The sequence below is a fragment of the Ochlerotatus camptorhynchus genome, unplaced genomic scaffold, assembly GCF_037179485.1.
Source record: "Ochlerotatus camptorhynchus isolate MF236.1 unplaced genomic scaffold, CSIRO-AGI_Acam_v1.1 ptg000070l, whole genome shotgun sequence".
Classification (NCBI taxonomy): Eukaryota; Metazoa; Arthropoda; class Insecta; order Diptera; family Culicidae; genus Ochlerotatus; species Ochlerotatus camptorhynchus.
The window spans coordinates 1,731,860-1,749,498 of NW_027040560.1; the positions used below are offsets into that span (position 1 = coordinate 1,731,860).

Genomic DNA, 17,639 nt, shown 5'->3' on the forward strand with positions numbered 1-17,639 from the left:
TTTCTTCAGAATGATCTCAAGAACTTTTTTGGAATAATTCCCCTTCTCTTAAACTTAGAGGCAAATCAGCTATTACAAAACATAATATTGCATTTTAGAAATTCTTTGCAGAACAATCAACCAAATTCTTGGAAATAGATTATTTTCCTAGTTCGGAATGCTTAACATCAAATATCAGAATTAAATTGGACATTTTATACGATAGATGAGAAGATGAAAGTAAAGAGTTTATAGTTCCGTTATAGTATGGCAGTGTGAAATTTGTACATAGAAAGTAGAAAGTGAACAAAGGACAATTTTGAGGAAGGGACGGATAGGGTAGAGCATCTCTTTTACCAAGCTTATACGTTAATGAGGGATGGTGAGGGGTGTTTCCCTCTGCCACCACTGTAAACAGGGATGATCGCCTATTTGCTCATGTACCTCTGATGTGCGGAAACAGTTCTATCGATTGTTTCACACTCAAGTCGCCATCTGACGTAGACAACTACCCGATTCGTACCTTCCTCAAAATTGTCCTTTTCTCGCTTTCTACTTTGTGTATACAATTTTCACACTGCCGTACTATACGGAACTATCAACTCTACTCCCTGAAGGCTTCTTCCATAAATCCAACCTTAGAATTTCCATGCAATTAACCTCAGAAATTTCATAAATTTCTGCTTAGAATCTTGGACTTCTCTCTTGCATTCAATTGGAAATTCAATTCGTATTGTACTTAGAATCCCCATAGTATTTCCTCAGAATTCTCAAAACAAAAATCCATCACAAACTTTGAAACTCTTCTCAGAATTCCTTTGAGATTGAACCCTCAAAATTCGATTCCATTGGAATTCTTCTTGGAATTTATTTCGCACTCTTTAGAATTCTCTTGGAAGAATCATCACAAATCACCCCAGAATTCTTTTAGAACTATCCGGAGAGACCACTTTTGGAGTTCATGGGATTTCCATGGAATTTTCATCAGAGCCCCCTTAAGCAAATTTCCAGAACTAATTTTGGATTCTTATTAGAATTGAACCTAGAATCCTCATCCAATCATCATAGAATTCTTCTCAGAACTCTCGTTAAAATGCACTCTCAATTATATTAGAACTATTCCCAAAATTGTTTCGGAACTGAATTTTGTGTTTCTAATAATTTAAACAATAATGAAAAGCGACGCTCGTATGTATGTGTTAAGCCAAGTTTAAGATTTAAGCGCAGAAGAAGAAATCGGTCCTCAGAGCACTTAATTTTACATGAGACTTTCGTAGTCTGTACTTTGGTATTGTTCTCTGATATATCTTGGTGTCATCCCTAGAATCCTATAAAATTCTTCCTTGGATTTTTTAAAGTTCTAAATCATCCTTGAAAAACTTTTGAAAATCTATCACAGAATGCAATCCGCTTTGACAAATATTATAAATTTCCAAACCACCATGAGCATTTTACAAGATTTTTTATTTAAATAAAACATCAGTATTAATTGGATAATCAATAGGTTAGTTTGTATCCTCCATTTCCTCAAATTTCTGCCACGATTTTTTGGAAATCAACCGTTGAATAAGTTGAATTTAGACTCAGATCGCAAATTGGTTGAGCTTCGGGATGTGAAAGATTGAACATAGAAATTTATTAGGAAATGTTGAAATTGGAGAAAATTCAACGTTTTGAACAAATCCATCAATTTTAATACAAGCAATTTTAAAGATCTCGAATATAGAGACTTCTGTAAAACTTCAAACATAGACACATTTTCATATCGCTGGAACCTAGGCAAGTGTTTTGGATCGTATCAATAATTATCATTATTCTGGAACGAGGAAAATTTTCCGGAAAAATCTCGATCTTCAAAAAAGTTGTAAGATTCTGGTATACATTGTAAAGATATTGGATTTTTTTATGCTGATACTTAGTAATTAGCGATCTTCAATTCAAACAAATTAAGAAAGCGTAGAATAACTTACGATACGTTAGAATGTATTTTCACAGTCCGAGAAAAATTTAATGTTTCTAAAATATAGAAAATATTTCATAATTTTAAACAAAGAATTTATCTAAAATCCCGGATTGGAAATTTGCTGATTCCGGACTTGTAGAAAATACAATTTGATAGGCTTGGGAAAGAACGTCTGAAAAAAAGAAGATTCTACTACATGATTTTTCGATGTTTGCCGATACTAATGCTTCCGACCTTCAAAGATTTATCGAAATTCATGTCTTTGAAAAAATCTCTAGCGCTTGGAAAGTTTCCTAGACCACTTTTCAACATATTAGGCTTGGACAACTTTCAAGATGACGAAGATACCAGAGTTTATTTTTTTCGAAATCTCAGAAAATTGGTGACATCTCGAGATCATAGACAATGGAATTGTATGTCCTAATTTTTCTTGAAGATTACGGACTTGAAACAAATGGAGTCTGGCCATTCTATTTAAGAATTGAAAAGTCTGTTTTTTTTTCCAGTTGTCTAACCTAGTTTTCCCAGTTTAATTTAAACAGTTAAATATGGTAAAATATCCCAAGTACCATCACAAGTTTTATCGCATGATAAAACCCAAATCCTTACTTGAAGCATAGATTATTATTTTGCTTAACTGTTGACCATAAAGAATACAGTATGTAATATGTAGTAAGGTCAAAATATGTTATTCTCAATTGGGGATTGGAATTGAGAAGCGAAATGCAAGGAAATTCCAATCATGATTTGTGAAATAATCTTAAAAGAATCTTTACAGGATTCCAAGAGTATTTTTTTATTTATAGATATTTTCACACTCTCGGATCATTCGTGCTTTATCCGGGTGAGATTTGATTTCATGATTTTGGAGTGAGAGGTATGGATTCAGATCTTTATGTTTTACAGACTAACCTCGGTATTCAAAAATGTCCTAATCTTGGAATCTGGTTAACAAAAAGTGCAGAAATTAATGTTTAATTTATCTCTATGTCCGTGTTGAACATTTGCATGCCAAGTATGATCGGAGTTTGCAAGGAGTTTGAGACGGCATGAATCTGCTTCTCTATCACTCAGAAAACTGTAGCAAAAGAATTCAAGCAATGACACCATATGCATTCCAATTACACCATATGAAATTATATCAATTTTGGTATCGAAAACGACAAAATCACCGCTTGATCCGGGCGCGAACAGATTGCGAGTGAGAGAAAAAAATATATGAAAGTTGATTCCAAGTAACATTACAAGTTTAAAGGTTTAAAGTATTATTCAAGACCAAATTATGGTCTACAAGACTAATATAAAATCAAAATTGTTACTTGGGATGATGATATATATGATCTTTCCCGGTGCAATTTGGGTTTTCCCAATTTTTTCCCGGTAAATCCGAATTCCCGGTTTTTTCCCGGATTTTCCGGTTGGATTGAAATTTTCGCTCCACAATACTTAAACGATTCCAAATCGGATCCTGACTAACCTCTCAAAATTTGAACCCATTTGGTGAGAAACTGAGATGGCACAAACCATTTGAAGTTTGTATGGGAATTACTATGGTAAAACCAAGATTTTTGTTTATGTTTATCTAATAATTCACCATATCGGTCTGCTTCAAAAGCTTTCAACTGTACTTGTAGGAAATTCCCAGCTACAACTTTGCTGTAGACCACTTTTTGATTAAATGAAAAGATCAATGCGCTGATGTCTTATGATCATGCTCAATCAACTGCTCAGCAGGCAACATTGGTGTTTCTGAGGCGTTGAATAGGACACAAAAATCATGGCTACTATGTCACACTGCAAAATACAGTGTTGCCTACAGAGCAGCTGCTTGATCATGTCATAAGTTTACCAATCTCTTGAATAATTAATAACTTTTTCCTGTCTCGTTTTACATAGAAACGATCTTCAGCAAAGTTGTAGTTGAAAAATTTTTCTATAAGAATGGCTATCGAACTGTTTCGCAGCTCAATATGGGAAAAGACTAGAAGGCAATGAACAAAAAATGAGATTGCCCATAGTAATTTACATGTAAACTTCAAATGGCTTGTGCGAAGTCTGTTTCTAACCAAATGAGTTGTAACTTTGGGAGGCTAATTAGGACCCGGTTTGAAATTATTTAAGCACTGTGGAGTGAAAAAGTCAAATTTTGCATCAGTCTAATGGACACCCTGAAACCACTGCATTATATTGAACCATCTCAAATTTGGAAAAATCCAAGCCAAATTTGAAGTTTTAAAATACATATAAGTTGAAGTCACAATGAGGCCATTTACGAACGACTAAGGACACTTAAGGTGATTCCCTGTTGTGTTCTTTTTCGTGTAACACTTCGCAATTTCACATGTTAAAATAATAAGTTTTCTGTGAATGTACGTAGCTGAAACTACTACTTGTTGTTTGCTGCGGAGAAGCAAGGGATGTCTGAAATTTTCAGATGCATACACCTCGTAGATCATGAGATGTGTGCTCTTAAAATTGCGAGGTGTGATGGAAAAACGGACTCTACGAGGAAACACCTTAAGTAGAAGCAGAAGGAGATATTACGACTTTCACTCTTACTTTAAATATTATGTTTACAGTTTCTATGACAGTTGTGAATCAGTTATGGGTAAAACAGCCATGGTTGAAAGCTAAAAAATACTTGAACAAGTGTTAATTCTAACAAACAAATAATAACTGCACAACAGCAGAACGAATCAGACGGTGGCGAGAAACTGATAGAATGTGAAAAACGATCTCGCTGGATGCAAACTCGAAAATTATAGATTGTGCCCTGTTTACATTGGTGCTGGTGTGCTGATGCCTTGTTGATAGTGACAAGACTCGGCTTTGTCCACCGAGGATGATCTTGAAACAAGGGGGGGAGAGGTAGCTCATCGATTCTTCCGGTTCGCCTCCTAGCATCGTGCTATAAGGTACCAGGCGATAACCAGGGTAGTTGATCGATGCGATGACGTCATTTCGTTGGCGTCTGCAATGCCATAGCAGGCGTTGACGATGGGACGTTGTCGAGTTGTTGAATAGCAACTATCGTGGTAACTCACCGATTACCTGTCGATCTGCCAAATTTGGAAAGACGTCTGCATTGAATTGTCTCATATAATAATATTCCGCCCACTATATCACAAGAAATTGCGAGTAGCTGAGTGGAATGGAGATAGGTTAAGCATTGGGTACAGGACCAAGTCTCCCCTGGGTGGTGCCAAAAGATGAGCGCAATAGAATCATCAAGTTACCATAAGGCACGGAATGAGACTATTGCATGGCTTGGTAGTCAAAGTCTTCTATTCGTTAGTCATTTCAGGTGGATTAGAACAGGTTTAGGTGGGCGTTGGCCAGATTTGGATTTTTCAGATGTAATCCTGGATAGGACCCTGTCATTGAACGTCGCGTGAAAGTGGAACTTAATGAAGGCCTAAGTACTTTTTCGTAGTTTTTAGTTTTCGGATTTGAAAGATCGTCGGTTACAGTGGCCTGCTTACTGAGCAGAAAAACGCGGTCCCAGGTCCTTACATATCAAAGAGATTTATGGTAAAATCGCTTGTGTATCGTGTATTTTGCGAAACTCGTTGTTGTCGTTGGTTCCGGGTTTGAATGGATACACAAATTTGAGCAACGGTATTATGTGATATGAGGGGCTCGGTGGCCTTAGAGCAACCGTTTTTGCTTACTGAGCAGAACATCATGAGTCTAATCTCAGGCCCATCCACATTCAAGATTCGTCAATCGTTTTATTTGTTAATATGACTACATGGTAATAACAGCAACTCGGTGATTAAAAAGGTGCTCGTCTGCCTAGTGGCAAACGTTTTTGCTTAATGAGCAGAAGACCGTGGGTTTAGTCCCAAGCTCCTTCGCGTTATATGATCGTTAGGACATCAATTCAGCTTATCGTTTACCAAAACGAACCCTGCTGCAAACCCAACCCTCTCATCCAACATCCCAGTGATTCCTCGTGGAAGTGCAGAGGTGTTCTCGGCTTCCATCAAAGCGAGTGTCATGTCAACACAATCCTTCCCATTCCTTTCTTGACCTATGTTCGGGCGCGGCCGGCGCTGGTATTTATTGCCTTATTTAAGATCACCAGTTTTTACACATTGAGGATGATTGCTAGTCCCAAGCATCGTCTATTGGTTCTCTGTGTAATTACAGCTGATCTGGCAGTAACAGAGTAGCAACCGTGGGCGGTCAATCAAGCTCAAGCTCGAGGATGATCTTAAAACAAGGAACAAATTAGATAGTTCTAGATAGAGCTGGAATTAGGGCGTAACAGCTTTTGTAAACAATGACTTCCCTCGATGATTTCTCGAAAGTCATGGCTCCCCCTGGCAAGCAAATCGACATCACCATCGAGTAGGGGAAGACTTTTCCTACTCGATGGAAATGTTGATTTGTGTAGGCGTGCCTTGAATTCCTAGAAATCAACGAGAGAAGTCATTGTTTACAAAGGCTGCTACGCTCTAATTCCAGCTCTATCTAGAGTTAGTCTTCATTCTATGTGATTCCTAATCTTCAATTCGCTGTTCTCTAGTTTGAAGTAGTTAAGATTGGGGTTCTGATGCATGGTCATTATCAATGTCATTCCTTAATTTTGTTGCTAAGTGTTCACAAGTGAATTTCCATTTTGAAATTCCTGGTTTTCCTGGTCAATGATTTAAAAATTTCCTGGTTTTAAAAACCATGTAGTTAAAAAACAATTTTTAATAAAAAAATAAAGTGAATCCTTGTACCATCGTTCTTCACGCAATGCGGAATTTCACAAACCAAAATAGGTATTAAGGTTCTTGTGAATGCCCGTGAAATCTTTATCTGATTGTTTGCTGTAAAGAAGCTAGTAGGGAGCCGCGCTACTTCGTCGTATCATGGCGCCTATTTCCGTTCTATGTGCTAAAACTATAATAAAAGATTGACACTGAAACATTTGCGATAACCCGTAAAATGAGCGATTTTAGGGGTGTATGACGAAGACAAGCTGAGATACGACTGATCAGCGCAGAGCCCTACCTTTTTTTTTGTTAATTACTTTATTTGTACAGGCTCAGAGCCCTACCTAATGTCAGAAATTTAGAGATCTATAAGCCCCTAAATCTTGAGATTTCTATTTTTAAAACTGCGATTTTTTTAACTTTAATATTGAGATTTTTAGCCAACGGGCTAGTTTATCTCAAGGTAAAATTGCGAAGTGTGGTATGAATGAGGACTCTTTAAACAAACCTTTGCTTCTAACAATTTTACGGAGTTTCAGTTTGTTTATAGTTTCCGCAAATTGTCAACGATTAAGGATCTTATTTAGTGGAATTTTGATTACAACATGGTTTCAAAATAATATGATTAAAAGATTTCATAAACAACGCTGGTTTAATAACTCTTACTATTAAAAAGAAGTTCATAGAAACTCCCTAAAGTTCGTAGAACCTCCCTGAAGCGTTAAGGTCTTTCCTGTAGGGTTCATTGAAGTTTGTATTGCCTGAATTTCATGAGACTTCCCCGAAGTTCGAAGGACTGTTTTTAAGATCTTAGGACTCCCCTGAAGTTCGGAGTTTTTTTTAAAATTCATAGGAATTTCTTAAATATCGTATAAGTACCACGAAGTTCGTAAGACTTCCTTCAAGTTCGAGGAACTTTCTCGAAGATCTGAGGACTTCTCTGAAGTTTGAAGGACTTTACTGAATATATGAGGACCCGAAATTTAGAAGAGCTTCCCTGAAGTTCATAAGGCTTTAAATATCGAAGGATTTTCCAAAAGTTTGTGGGTCTTTCGTTAATTTCTTGGAAATTCCCTGAAGTTTGGAGAGCTCCCATGAATTTCGTAGGACTACCTGTAGCTCAATCGCTTCTCGGAAGTTCTAGGAGTTTTTTTGAGTTTGCGAACTATGTTAAGTTCAGAGGACTTCCCAAGAGTATTGAAGACTTCTCTGAAGCTCGGAAAAAATCGATAAGTGTCATAGGATTATCCTTAAGTTTTAAGCAATGGCTAAATGTCGTAGAAGTTACATTAAATCTGTAGAATATTCTGTAAAATTCGTAGTTATTCCCCAAAGATTGAAGGACTTCCCTGAAGTTCGTAAGACTTCTATGAATATTTGTAGAACTTCTCTGAAGGTTCGGAGAGATTTCCTGACCGTCGTAGGTCATCACAGTAGTTCACAGGATTTTCCTGAAACTTGTAAGACTTTTCCGAATTTTGTAGAACTTGCATGAAGTTCGAAGGCCTTATCTGAAGTTTTTAGAAATAGATCTACTTTGAAGTACCTGTTCAACATGTTCAATAAAAAAATTGAACATGTTGAACAGGTACTTCAAAGTAGTTACGCGTCGGCACTGCTTAAGTCTGCTATCAATTAAGCACAAATCATACATGCAATTGATTAGATTTTTTTAAATAAATACAAAATATATTTACTAAATTCTCAGGGTAAATTTTGTTCATCAATGTTTAGTTGTGTGAAAGATTTAGCTTGAACAAAATGGTTAGTTTTGACCTGATTATAAAAAGAAACTTTGACATACATAAAATTTAAACCTATTTTAATTATAGAAACAAGATTATTTTCCTGGTGGACTTTTTCCCGGTTTTCCTGGTTCACTTGCCACCCTGGCCCCTTTCCAATGTTAGTCTAAATATCAGGCGTAACAGCTCCCTTCCTTAGCTCAGTCGGTAAAAGCGCAGCTACAAAGCAAGACCATGCTGGAGGTGGCTGGGTTCGATTCCCGGTCCGGTGTAGGAATTTTTCGGGTTGGAAAATTTCTCGACTTCCCTGGGCATAGAAGTATGATTGGACTTGCCACACAATTATACCAATGCAAAAATGGTACAGGCATCGAAAGCTCTCAATTAATAACTGTGGAAGTGCTAATATGCGATATGCAATAAGCTTGAAACGCGAAGAAGAAGAAGATCAAGCGTAACATTTGATAGCGGCACAAAAGCATTTGTAAACAAAATTTTCAAGGCCCTTTGCACGCGAACTAAAGTACGCCTACGCAAACCAATACCACTTTCGAAAAGGTGAGGTGATTGGTGATTCAAATCTGGATTGGAATAATGTCTGTAGTATCGAAATATGTCCAGTCAGATTCAAAGTGTCTATGTGAATTATACATGACTAATTGCTATGTATACCAGTTGTTCTAGGTTTTCCAAATGGTCCTGGAGATCATTTGATTTGTTCTACTAGATCAACGCAAGACTTTTAGCGAAGACAACAAATCAAGAAGACTGGCAACTCTTTCATTTTTTCATAGGAACGCTATGAGACAGGTACAATCGCGTCATCTGCCGCTCAAAGGTAAACGCTGCGAACGAATTTGATAGCAAAGAATACATCCTCAGAAGAAGGATTTGTGTATTTGCTCATTTTTCTATGCGTTGCTTCCACCTTCACTCACGCGCAGCGCTATTGTATCTGTCGCTTGGATTCTGTCAAAGTTGCCAGTTCTTGATTTGTTGTCTTCGCTTTTAGCCACTGGCTGGTTCGTCACTTAAAAAGGGGATAGAGGGCTTCAGAGAGCGCCCCCCTGATTGTAAAGGGTACAATTGTGTTGGACAGAGTTATGGTTTTGTTGGCAGATATTCAGATAACTTGCGGTGTGTCTAGTAGTAGGTCCTTGTCGTAATCCATTGTCGTCGCTTGGTCTTGTGTCCGATTATTGTGGTCATTTTGCTTTTATGTGTAGTAGTTTTCCGTGTTCAGTTCCATTGTTATCGCTGTGCGTAATTTTGTGTCATCATCCGTCCATTTTCGTGTCCTTATTCGTGCATCATCTTAATATAGTCGCTCGTCCGTTTTGAGTCAGTGGTTTTTGCGAATAGTAGTTCAATCCTTTGTCCGTTGTCGTTGCTTGGGTCATATATCAAATTTGGTTGTTCAATCCTGTCTCCCGCAGAAAGGAGAAGAGCGCTGTGGTGCTAGAGGGGTCATAACTCAGGGTGTCCCTGACGCTTGCTGAGATCCCGTATTGGATGCGTGGTCCGTAGTACTGGGGGCAGTTGCATAGGCAATGTTCCACTGTATGTGGCACATTGCAAGTCTCGCATTGCTTCCTAAATGAATCTCCGCCTCCCATGTTATGAGAGGCTTTGGTATGACCGATTCTCAGCCGCGATAGAATTACTTGAGATCGGTGTTCAGGCGGATTCATTTGTCCAGCAGTTCCATACTGTAGTCACGATCCACCGCTTGATGTCTTGAGCAGGAACCTTTTGGGTATAGAGGTTTGCCTGTCTTCCGGATGCCGCCAGATGATCGGCTTCCTCATTTCCTCTGATCCCGCAGTGTCCTGGGATCCAGATGAAAGTTGTTCCTTTATGAGCGAGCTTCTGGATAGCCTGGATCCAAGGGTGCTTGGCTGTATCGGACTGAAGAGCTGTTAATACGCTGGCCGAATCAGAAAATTTGTCAAAGGGTAACCTTCCACTCTCCACACAAGCTGCAAGCCTGGGGGTGGAGGGGAGGAGACCTGATGTGATTCTAATGGCCTGATAATATACCGGGGACAGTTGGGAAATCATCCTGCCGGCAGCTAGGCAAGTCAGTTCTATACCGTATGTTAATCTTGAATCGACTACCGCTTTGGCCGCGCGCATCCGGACCGCACGGTTGTTCGCTAGATGCCTCCTGGCTAATGTCCGCAGCAAGCCGATTCTTGTTTGGCAGTTCCCTTTCACTTCGTTCAAATGGTCTCCAAAGTTTAAATGCCGATCCAGGCGTAATTCTTAAACGGCATGATCCTTCCGTCGACGCTGATAGGAGAGCGGAGCACGTCCGGGTATACGGATTAAGTCGAGCGTAGAACTGCATTGAGTTTTCTGCGAAGGGCTTTCACTGTGGATCCGACCGCCACCAAGACGATATCGGCTGCATACACGAAGATGTGTATTTCTTTGGGTAAGCTGTGGAACACTCTGTTCATCCGTATTAGAAACAACGTGACTGCGACCACCGAACCTTGCGGGACGCCAGTCTCCTCTAGGAATCCTCTTGATCTATGGTTCCCGATGCATACCTGGAAAGTACGATGTCGAAGGAAGTTCTTCAAAAAATGGAGAACGTGGCCCGACAGACTCCAGTCCGTGAGTTGAGCAAGAATGTCGGGTGTCCATGTCTCGCGTCTCGAAGTACCTGGTTCAAAGTGGCACCGTGTCCAGGACGGAAAGCGTGCTGGCGGTGGTCAATGTAGCCGTTACTCTCCAAGTAGAGTACGAGCCTACGGTTGACCATTCTCTCCAGAACCTTACTGATGCAACATGTCAAAGATATCGGTCGGAAGTCCTTCGGATCGCGACCCGAGGTGCCCTGCTTCGTGATCGGGACGACTAGGCTGTGTCTCCAGTCTTCTGGAATGGAATCATCCAGCCATTCTCTATTGAGAAGTCTGAGGAGTGTTGTCTTGCATTCCGGTGATAGGTATTTTAGCATGGGGAACCCGACGTCATCTGGGCCAATCGATTTCTTGGTAGCCTTGGATAGAACTAGGTCGAGTTCCCGTGGACTGAAAGGCCGATTGATCTCCAGCGGTAGTTCATCCTCTGGGATGTAGATGCTGTCCAAAGAGTGACCGAGAGAGAGGCAAAATATTCCCCCATAGCGTGGGCGATCTTATCAGGGTCTCTAGAGGTGGTACCATCTACTCGGATGGCCATTCCGCGGCTTTTCCGTTTGCCACTTAATGCGTTGACCTTAACCAACAGGTCAGTGGCCGTCTGGTCAACATTAATGCTGTCCAGAAATTGCTCCCAGCTTGAACTCTTGGCAGACCGGATAGTTTGTCGGCACTCGTTGCGTTTTGCTCTGTAGGTGGTCATGGCCACTTCTTTCGATGGATGCTGCTTTGGTCTCTGGGGACCACCATGGTAGAGACTTAGATCCCGGGTTGGGACTGGTTCATGGAATTGATGAAAGTGCCGCTTGATGGATGGAGCTAATGTCTTGGATACTGCCCGATGTTAAATTGGACCATGCGGCGTCGACGGACTTCTGAAAAGGGACCAGTTAGCCTGGTCGTATTTCCATCGTGGTTTACGTAATGTGTCCTGCGGTACGCAAGACTGGGACAATATCTGTAGTATCGAAATATGTCCAAACAGATGCATACACTGAGGCAAAAGAACGCAAGAATTCCATAAGAACCACTTATGAATTTTAGCCACAAGAAATCGGTATGAATTTCAATAATTTGCCTTATGAAAATAATAAAACAGAGCAGACTAGGACCGAACCATGGACGTTGAGATTACGGGGCCTGTGTGTTGACCACTCCTCTTTCAACTATTAAGAGCTACCTCACATTAGCTGCAAGTCACGCCTATGAAATTCATATGTGTAGTTCAGAAGTCGAGCATTACGAAATTCTTATGTTTAATTGCCTCAGTGTAGTGACTATAAGGAACATGTACAATCTATTTCCAAGTATTGCAGATGTTCAACGTTTTCCAAATCGTCCTGGAGTTCAGATAATTCAATCTACTAGATGATCAACCAAGACTAGAATAATGTATGTAGTAACGAAATACTTCCAAACAGATTCACAGTGACTATGTGGATCATACATGGCCTATTACCATGTACCACGATGGTCTAGGTTCTCCAAATTATCCTAGAGATCAGTTGATATGTTCTACTAGAGCAACAAAGATTGGCGCAGTATCTGTAGTATCGAAATCATAGAACATTTGGCTTACACGGAAATAGGTTGGCAGCATTCACATAGACACTTGTGGGATATAGGCTACTCTATTATATAAGAACAGCCCTAGTGAATGAGAGTTCACTCGTGGCTATTATCCCGTAATCATCGCCTCTCTCCCTTTTCCCTCTTCAGTTACTATTCAATCCCTTTCTGAGCACTTGCATTCTCACGAGGCACACTTCGCACCATTGCGTGGATAGGACTTACATACGAGTAAGTAGCTGATCATCCAAGCATCCGATACCCCGCTGAGGATTGGATGGTAGGACGCCACAACACTGCAAATCTTTTTGGACATATTTCGATACTACAGATACTGAATTAGTGTTGGGTGATCTAGTAGAACAAATTAACAGAACTCCAGGACGATTTGGAGAACCTAGAATATCCGGGAAAAGCCCGTGAATTTCGATGACAAATCGAGAAAAAAAATAAGATTCTAGACCTTTAAATAATTTTAAGACTGTTGGGCTGGACAAAGTTTGCAGTATACAGTCACTTTGATGAACTAAATATAATGAGGATTGAGATTTGACTAGAACTGCAAGTCATTTGCGGAACTTCAGACGTTTAGAGTAGAATCTTTAGGTAGTTCTTTTGCAAAACTCATGACGATTTTGAAGCGGATTCCAAGTCCATTGCTAGATAATATTCCAATTAAGATCTTAGAAGAATTTAAAAAGAGTTGTGATGCCAATTCGAAGGAGATGCTTAGAAAATTTAAAGTGAATTCTAAATACCAAGGGGATCAAATTTTGAGCGAACAATTCCAAAGGAATTCTGAGATGAGTTTTATAAGAATTCCTAGAATAATTTCAAGAGCATAACGAGAATAAATTTCAAGACGAATTTTCAGAATAATTTAGAGGATAGCTGCACGATAATTATGAGCAAAATTGCATGGCAATTCTGAGGAGAATTGCATGGACATTATAGGGAGAAGTCAGACTAATTTTAAATACAATTATGTAAGGAAGCTTCAGTGAACTCTTTAGAATCGAATCTTACGATGAATTCCTCGATTTTTTTTTTAAGTTTTCTGAAATATTGTACAGACATTTTCAAGGGTCTCTCTCAAATTTATTTTAGAGAAACTCTGTGATGGCAAATGGTTCTAAAGGAAATCTTGTTTTCTTGACTTTCAGCCATAGGCTGGTTCATCTCTTAACGAATTTCCTTTAAATTTTGCTGCTTCACTTGGAATTCAACTCACAACTTTGAAATTCTCCTTAGAATTCACTTCCAAATCCTTAGATTTCTCCTCAAAATTTGTGTGCCATTCAATTCAGAATTCTCTTGGAATTCTAGGCCGAATTATGCTCAGGTTTGAACTGTAATCCTCTTTAGCAGATTCCCTATGCATTCTCCGAAAATCCCCAAAATCTTCTTGAAATTATCCTCATAATTTCTCCTTTACATTACCTTGAAGTTCGCCTCAGCATTACCATGAACTAATCCTCAGAATTCCCTAGCAATACGACGTACACTGAGTAAAAATCAAATCTCGTTTTCATATTATGTTCCCACGAATTAGGTAAATGTGTGATCACACCTTGGATCACTCATACTTTTCATGTTTTCTTTTGAATACAGTCAACTGTGTTTTTGCATGGAAATGTCCCAAGAATTTGAGCACTTTCCGCACAGTTAAATTGACAGAAGGTTGCCAAATGATTTACATGACCAATTTAATAAACTATCCAAAAATCATTAGCGAAAAACTTCTGCGGTTGTCCGAAATGCCTGGCACATCCTTAGAAAATTCTGATCGATGACAGTTTCACCGAAAAAGTCCCGGCAGTCGGCAGCGTAAGATGCAACGCGACGAATTCCAATATTCTAGAACAAGATATTCCCACACAGGATAATGTCAACAATCATTTTTATGGTACAATTTCAGCGCATGTCTGCCGATCGTCGACAAGGCAGCAATCGAAAAGAGCAATAGACCAGCCACGAAGACTGCAACTCGTTTATTCCACCGAGAAACGGTGCTGCTGGTGGTGGTGGTGGTTGATGCACACGTACACCTAACACAAACACAAGCTAACAAATTGTCGGTCCTTCATCGGTAGGGGACTAAAAAAAAAAAAAATGCCAGAGACCTCCCAGGAAAGAACCCATGGACGAGCTGCTGCGAGCAGATTGAGCGAGAAAATCAGGTAAGGAAAAGAAGCAACCTCACCTTGCTGCAGGTGAGAAAGGAACGAAACTGAAACAAGGGAAATCTAGAGGGTGGGGAACGACGAGTTCGAGTATCATACGAGAATGAGAAACACCGAAACGGGATCTCTCTTTCGGGTTGCAGATTTTCTTTTTTTTTTTTACATGATGTCGGTATTGAAGGTACTCGTCTCGTTTGCAACTTTTTGCGTGGATGATGATAATCTTCATCTTAAACGTTATTATTTTTGGGTTGACTAATTTTTATTTTACCTCCGATACCGATTCCTCGTCCGATTCCGATGTGTCCGAAACACGGGGCTGGAATTCGGAGAACGTCGTCTCCGTGTCGGACTTGGCCGGGGATGAATGCTGGCTGCTGGATTGTCTTCCTCCTGCTCCACCGCCGCCACCACCACCTCCTCCACCACCGGCTGTTGCCGTTCCGGAGGAGGTGGAACTGTTACTTCCTGCTGCTACTGTGGACATTGCTGCCTTTGCATTATTTGCCACTTCACCACGGATATTGTTGGAATTTCCACCAGAAGAAGCACTTCCTGCAGTTACTCCAACTTCCGGTTGGGTACGACACGAATTATTCTGCTGCTGCTGCTTCGGATGATTCCCTTTGGCAGCAGTTCCACTGCCCACTGAAACTCCGTTACCACCACTACGATTGCTTCCACCACTGGCACTTACACTAGCACAATGATTACCACTACCACTACCGCTACTATTACTGTTGGATGACGAAGACGGCTGCTGCTGCTTGTGCAGGGCCTTCGAATTCGATTGATTCGCCAGCGAAGATTTCTTCACACTGCTACTGCTGCTTCTAGATTTGTCCCGGTTCTTAAATCCGGATTGTTCCGCATTCTGCATCTTGTCCGGCAACGGTTCCGAACGCCGGACACATTCAACTCGCGTTTGACGCACTTTTCGACGCACTGGGGGCTCAGTTTAGCCCGGAAATTTCTCGCACAAAAACGCACTTCTTTCTGAACACCGTCGTCGTTGCGTTGTTCGTCGTTCGTTTGCCAGTACAATTTTTCGCCATATTCGATTTTCCACCGTACTGCTTTGATGCGTGCGAGCGGGACCGACTGTGATCGACTGTTGCCCTCTCGCTCCGGCCAATGGTGTTCAGATCGGGAGCTTTCGTCACATCCGGACAGAACAAGAAAAGAGATGCATTTTCAAGTGAGTGCAGCCCCTGCGGAAAGTGAGGCAAACTTGACAGATCGCTGATGGAACGAAGGACTGGACTGTGGGATATGAGTAGTTGAAAATGTTGAAACATTCGAGTATATTTCACAGGTTTTGATGGATTTTGGTTGAAAACATGCCCGGAAAAAAAAACCATCCAATTCTCGCGTCACTTTTCAAATAGACCAATGTAAGATATCCGCCGTATTGGGAAAACCGAAGTTGAAGTTCGACAGATTATTATTTTAACTGTTAAGAAACAATACATTTTGCAATACTATTTTTAATGTAGTCAGTGAGTAATAACGTTGGAAATTCAGTAGAAACGGTTAAATCACAATTTTACATTGAATATATGCAATATAGAAAAAAATCACATAGGACGTTTTGACTAGCCAAGTTGTTCATCGGACATGTTAGATTGGACGATTTTTCTCTATGACATAATCAATGAGTGTTACATTGGATGTTTTGTTCTGCATGATACTAGATTCCCTTTCACAGATTTCAAAGTAGAGTACCTAACTTTAGATTGGCCCCGCCTTTGGAAAATGAGCTCCAATCATGTTAGGCAGTCCAAATGACCGAAGTAACAATCATGTACCAGTCATTTCAAATTGTACATTGGACAATTTTAGACCTATGATTATCATAAATAAACGAAGGTAAATTTGGATGGGTGTTTTTGTATCACATACAATGATAGAAAAGTAAAAGTTTGTACGGCTAATTCGATTTGTTTAAATTTGTAACTGAGGACCTTTCGAAAAGTGACGCGAAAATTATCATAAAATAAAATACAATCACATCAGGGTATCTTTAGCGGCGATCCAATTGGTTGGTTTGGTCTAAAATTTTGGTCTAAAATACAATCACATCAAGATCTATTGGCGTCTTGTAGTGAAACTTTTCCAAGCTTTCGCCACCTACATTTCGAAGTGAGAACTACTAGAAGGAGGATAGTTTCCAAATTTTCCAAGTAAAACAGATGCTTTTTGTGGCAAATCGGTCCATAAAGAAAAAACTAATAATTTCCCGTGGAAACTTTTGCTTGAATGTGTTTGAAAACTATTTGTTATTATTTCGGTATGGATCGGAGATGTTTTCATGGCAAATTATCCATAACAAGTTTGCACCCACAGGGAGAGGTTATCTTCTGCGCAGCTGCATTTTTCGGAAAAAAGTGAATATGTGCGATTTCCACTAAGATGAAAGTGGAAAATAAGTGAATTTACTTAGGAAAGGTTGTATCATGCTAGTGATAATAGAGAATTGGTTGTATAGGACGCCAATATTCAATAAATGTTCATTTTGGCCTTTTTTAAGCAAACATATTGATACTCACAATTTTCGACGGAAAACGCACCGAAACTTGATTTACTCAACACGCACCATACTATAAAATGGTGCTGGATGGTCTTCAAAGTGATAACAAGATGACAAATCTAGACTAACATTTGAAAAGGGCGTAATTCCAAAATGACCATATCGAGAAAATCGCTTCTGAATTTTGTTGACCTAAAAATTAATCCTATTACACGACTTTCCATTTTCTGGTTGATTTTATAAGCTTGACATATAGTTAATAGTGTAATCTATCATCGTGCATCACTAAAAACTCAAAAAAAGTTTTCTTTGT

General features: G+C 39.7%; 1 protein-coding gene across 12 annotated transcripts in view; it reads right to left on the minus strand.

Annotated features, from left to right (window-relative positions):
* Positions 1–15,817, minus strand: part of mask (multiple ankyrin repeats single KH domain) — a 129,500-nt gene extending 113,683 nt beyond the window's left edge. For all 12 annotated transcript variants that reach the window (XM_065217031.1, XM_065217025.1, XM_065217030.1 and 9 more), the window contains exon 1: positions 15,068–15,817. In XM_065217031.1, the coding sequence (XP_065073103.1) occupies positions 15,068–15,676 (609 nt within the window). In that variant the 5' untranslated portion in view covers positions 15,677–15,817. The remainder of the gene's footprint in view (positions 1–15,067) is intronic.
* Between the last annotated feature and the right edge of the window lie 1,822 nt (positions 15,818–17,639).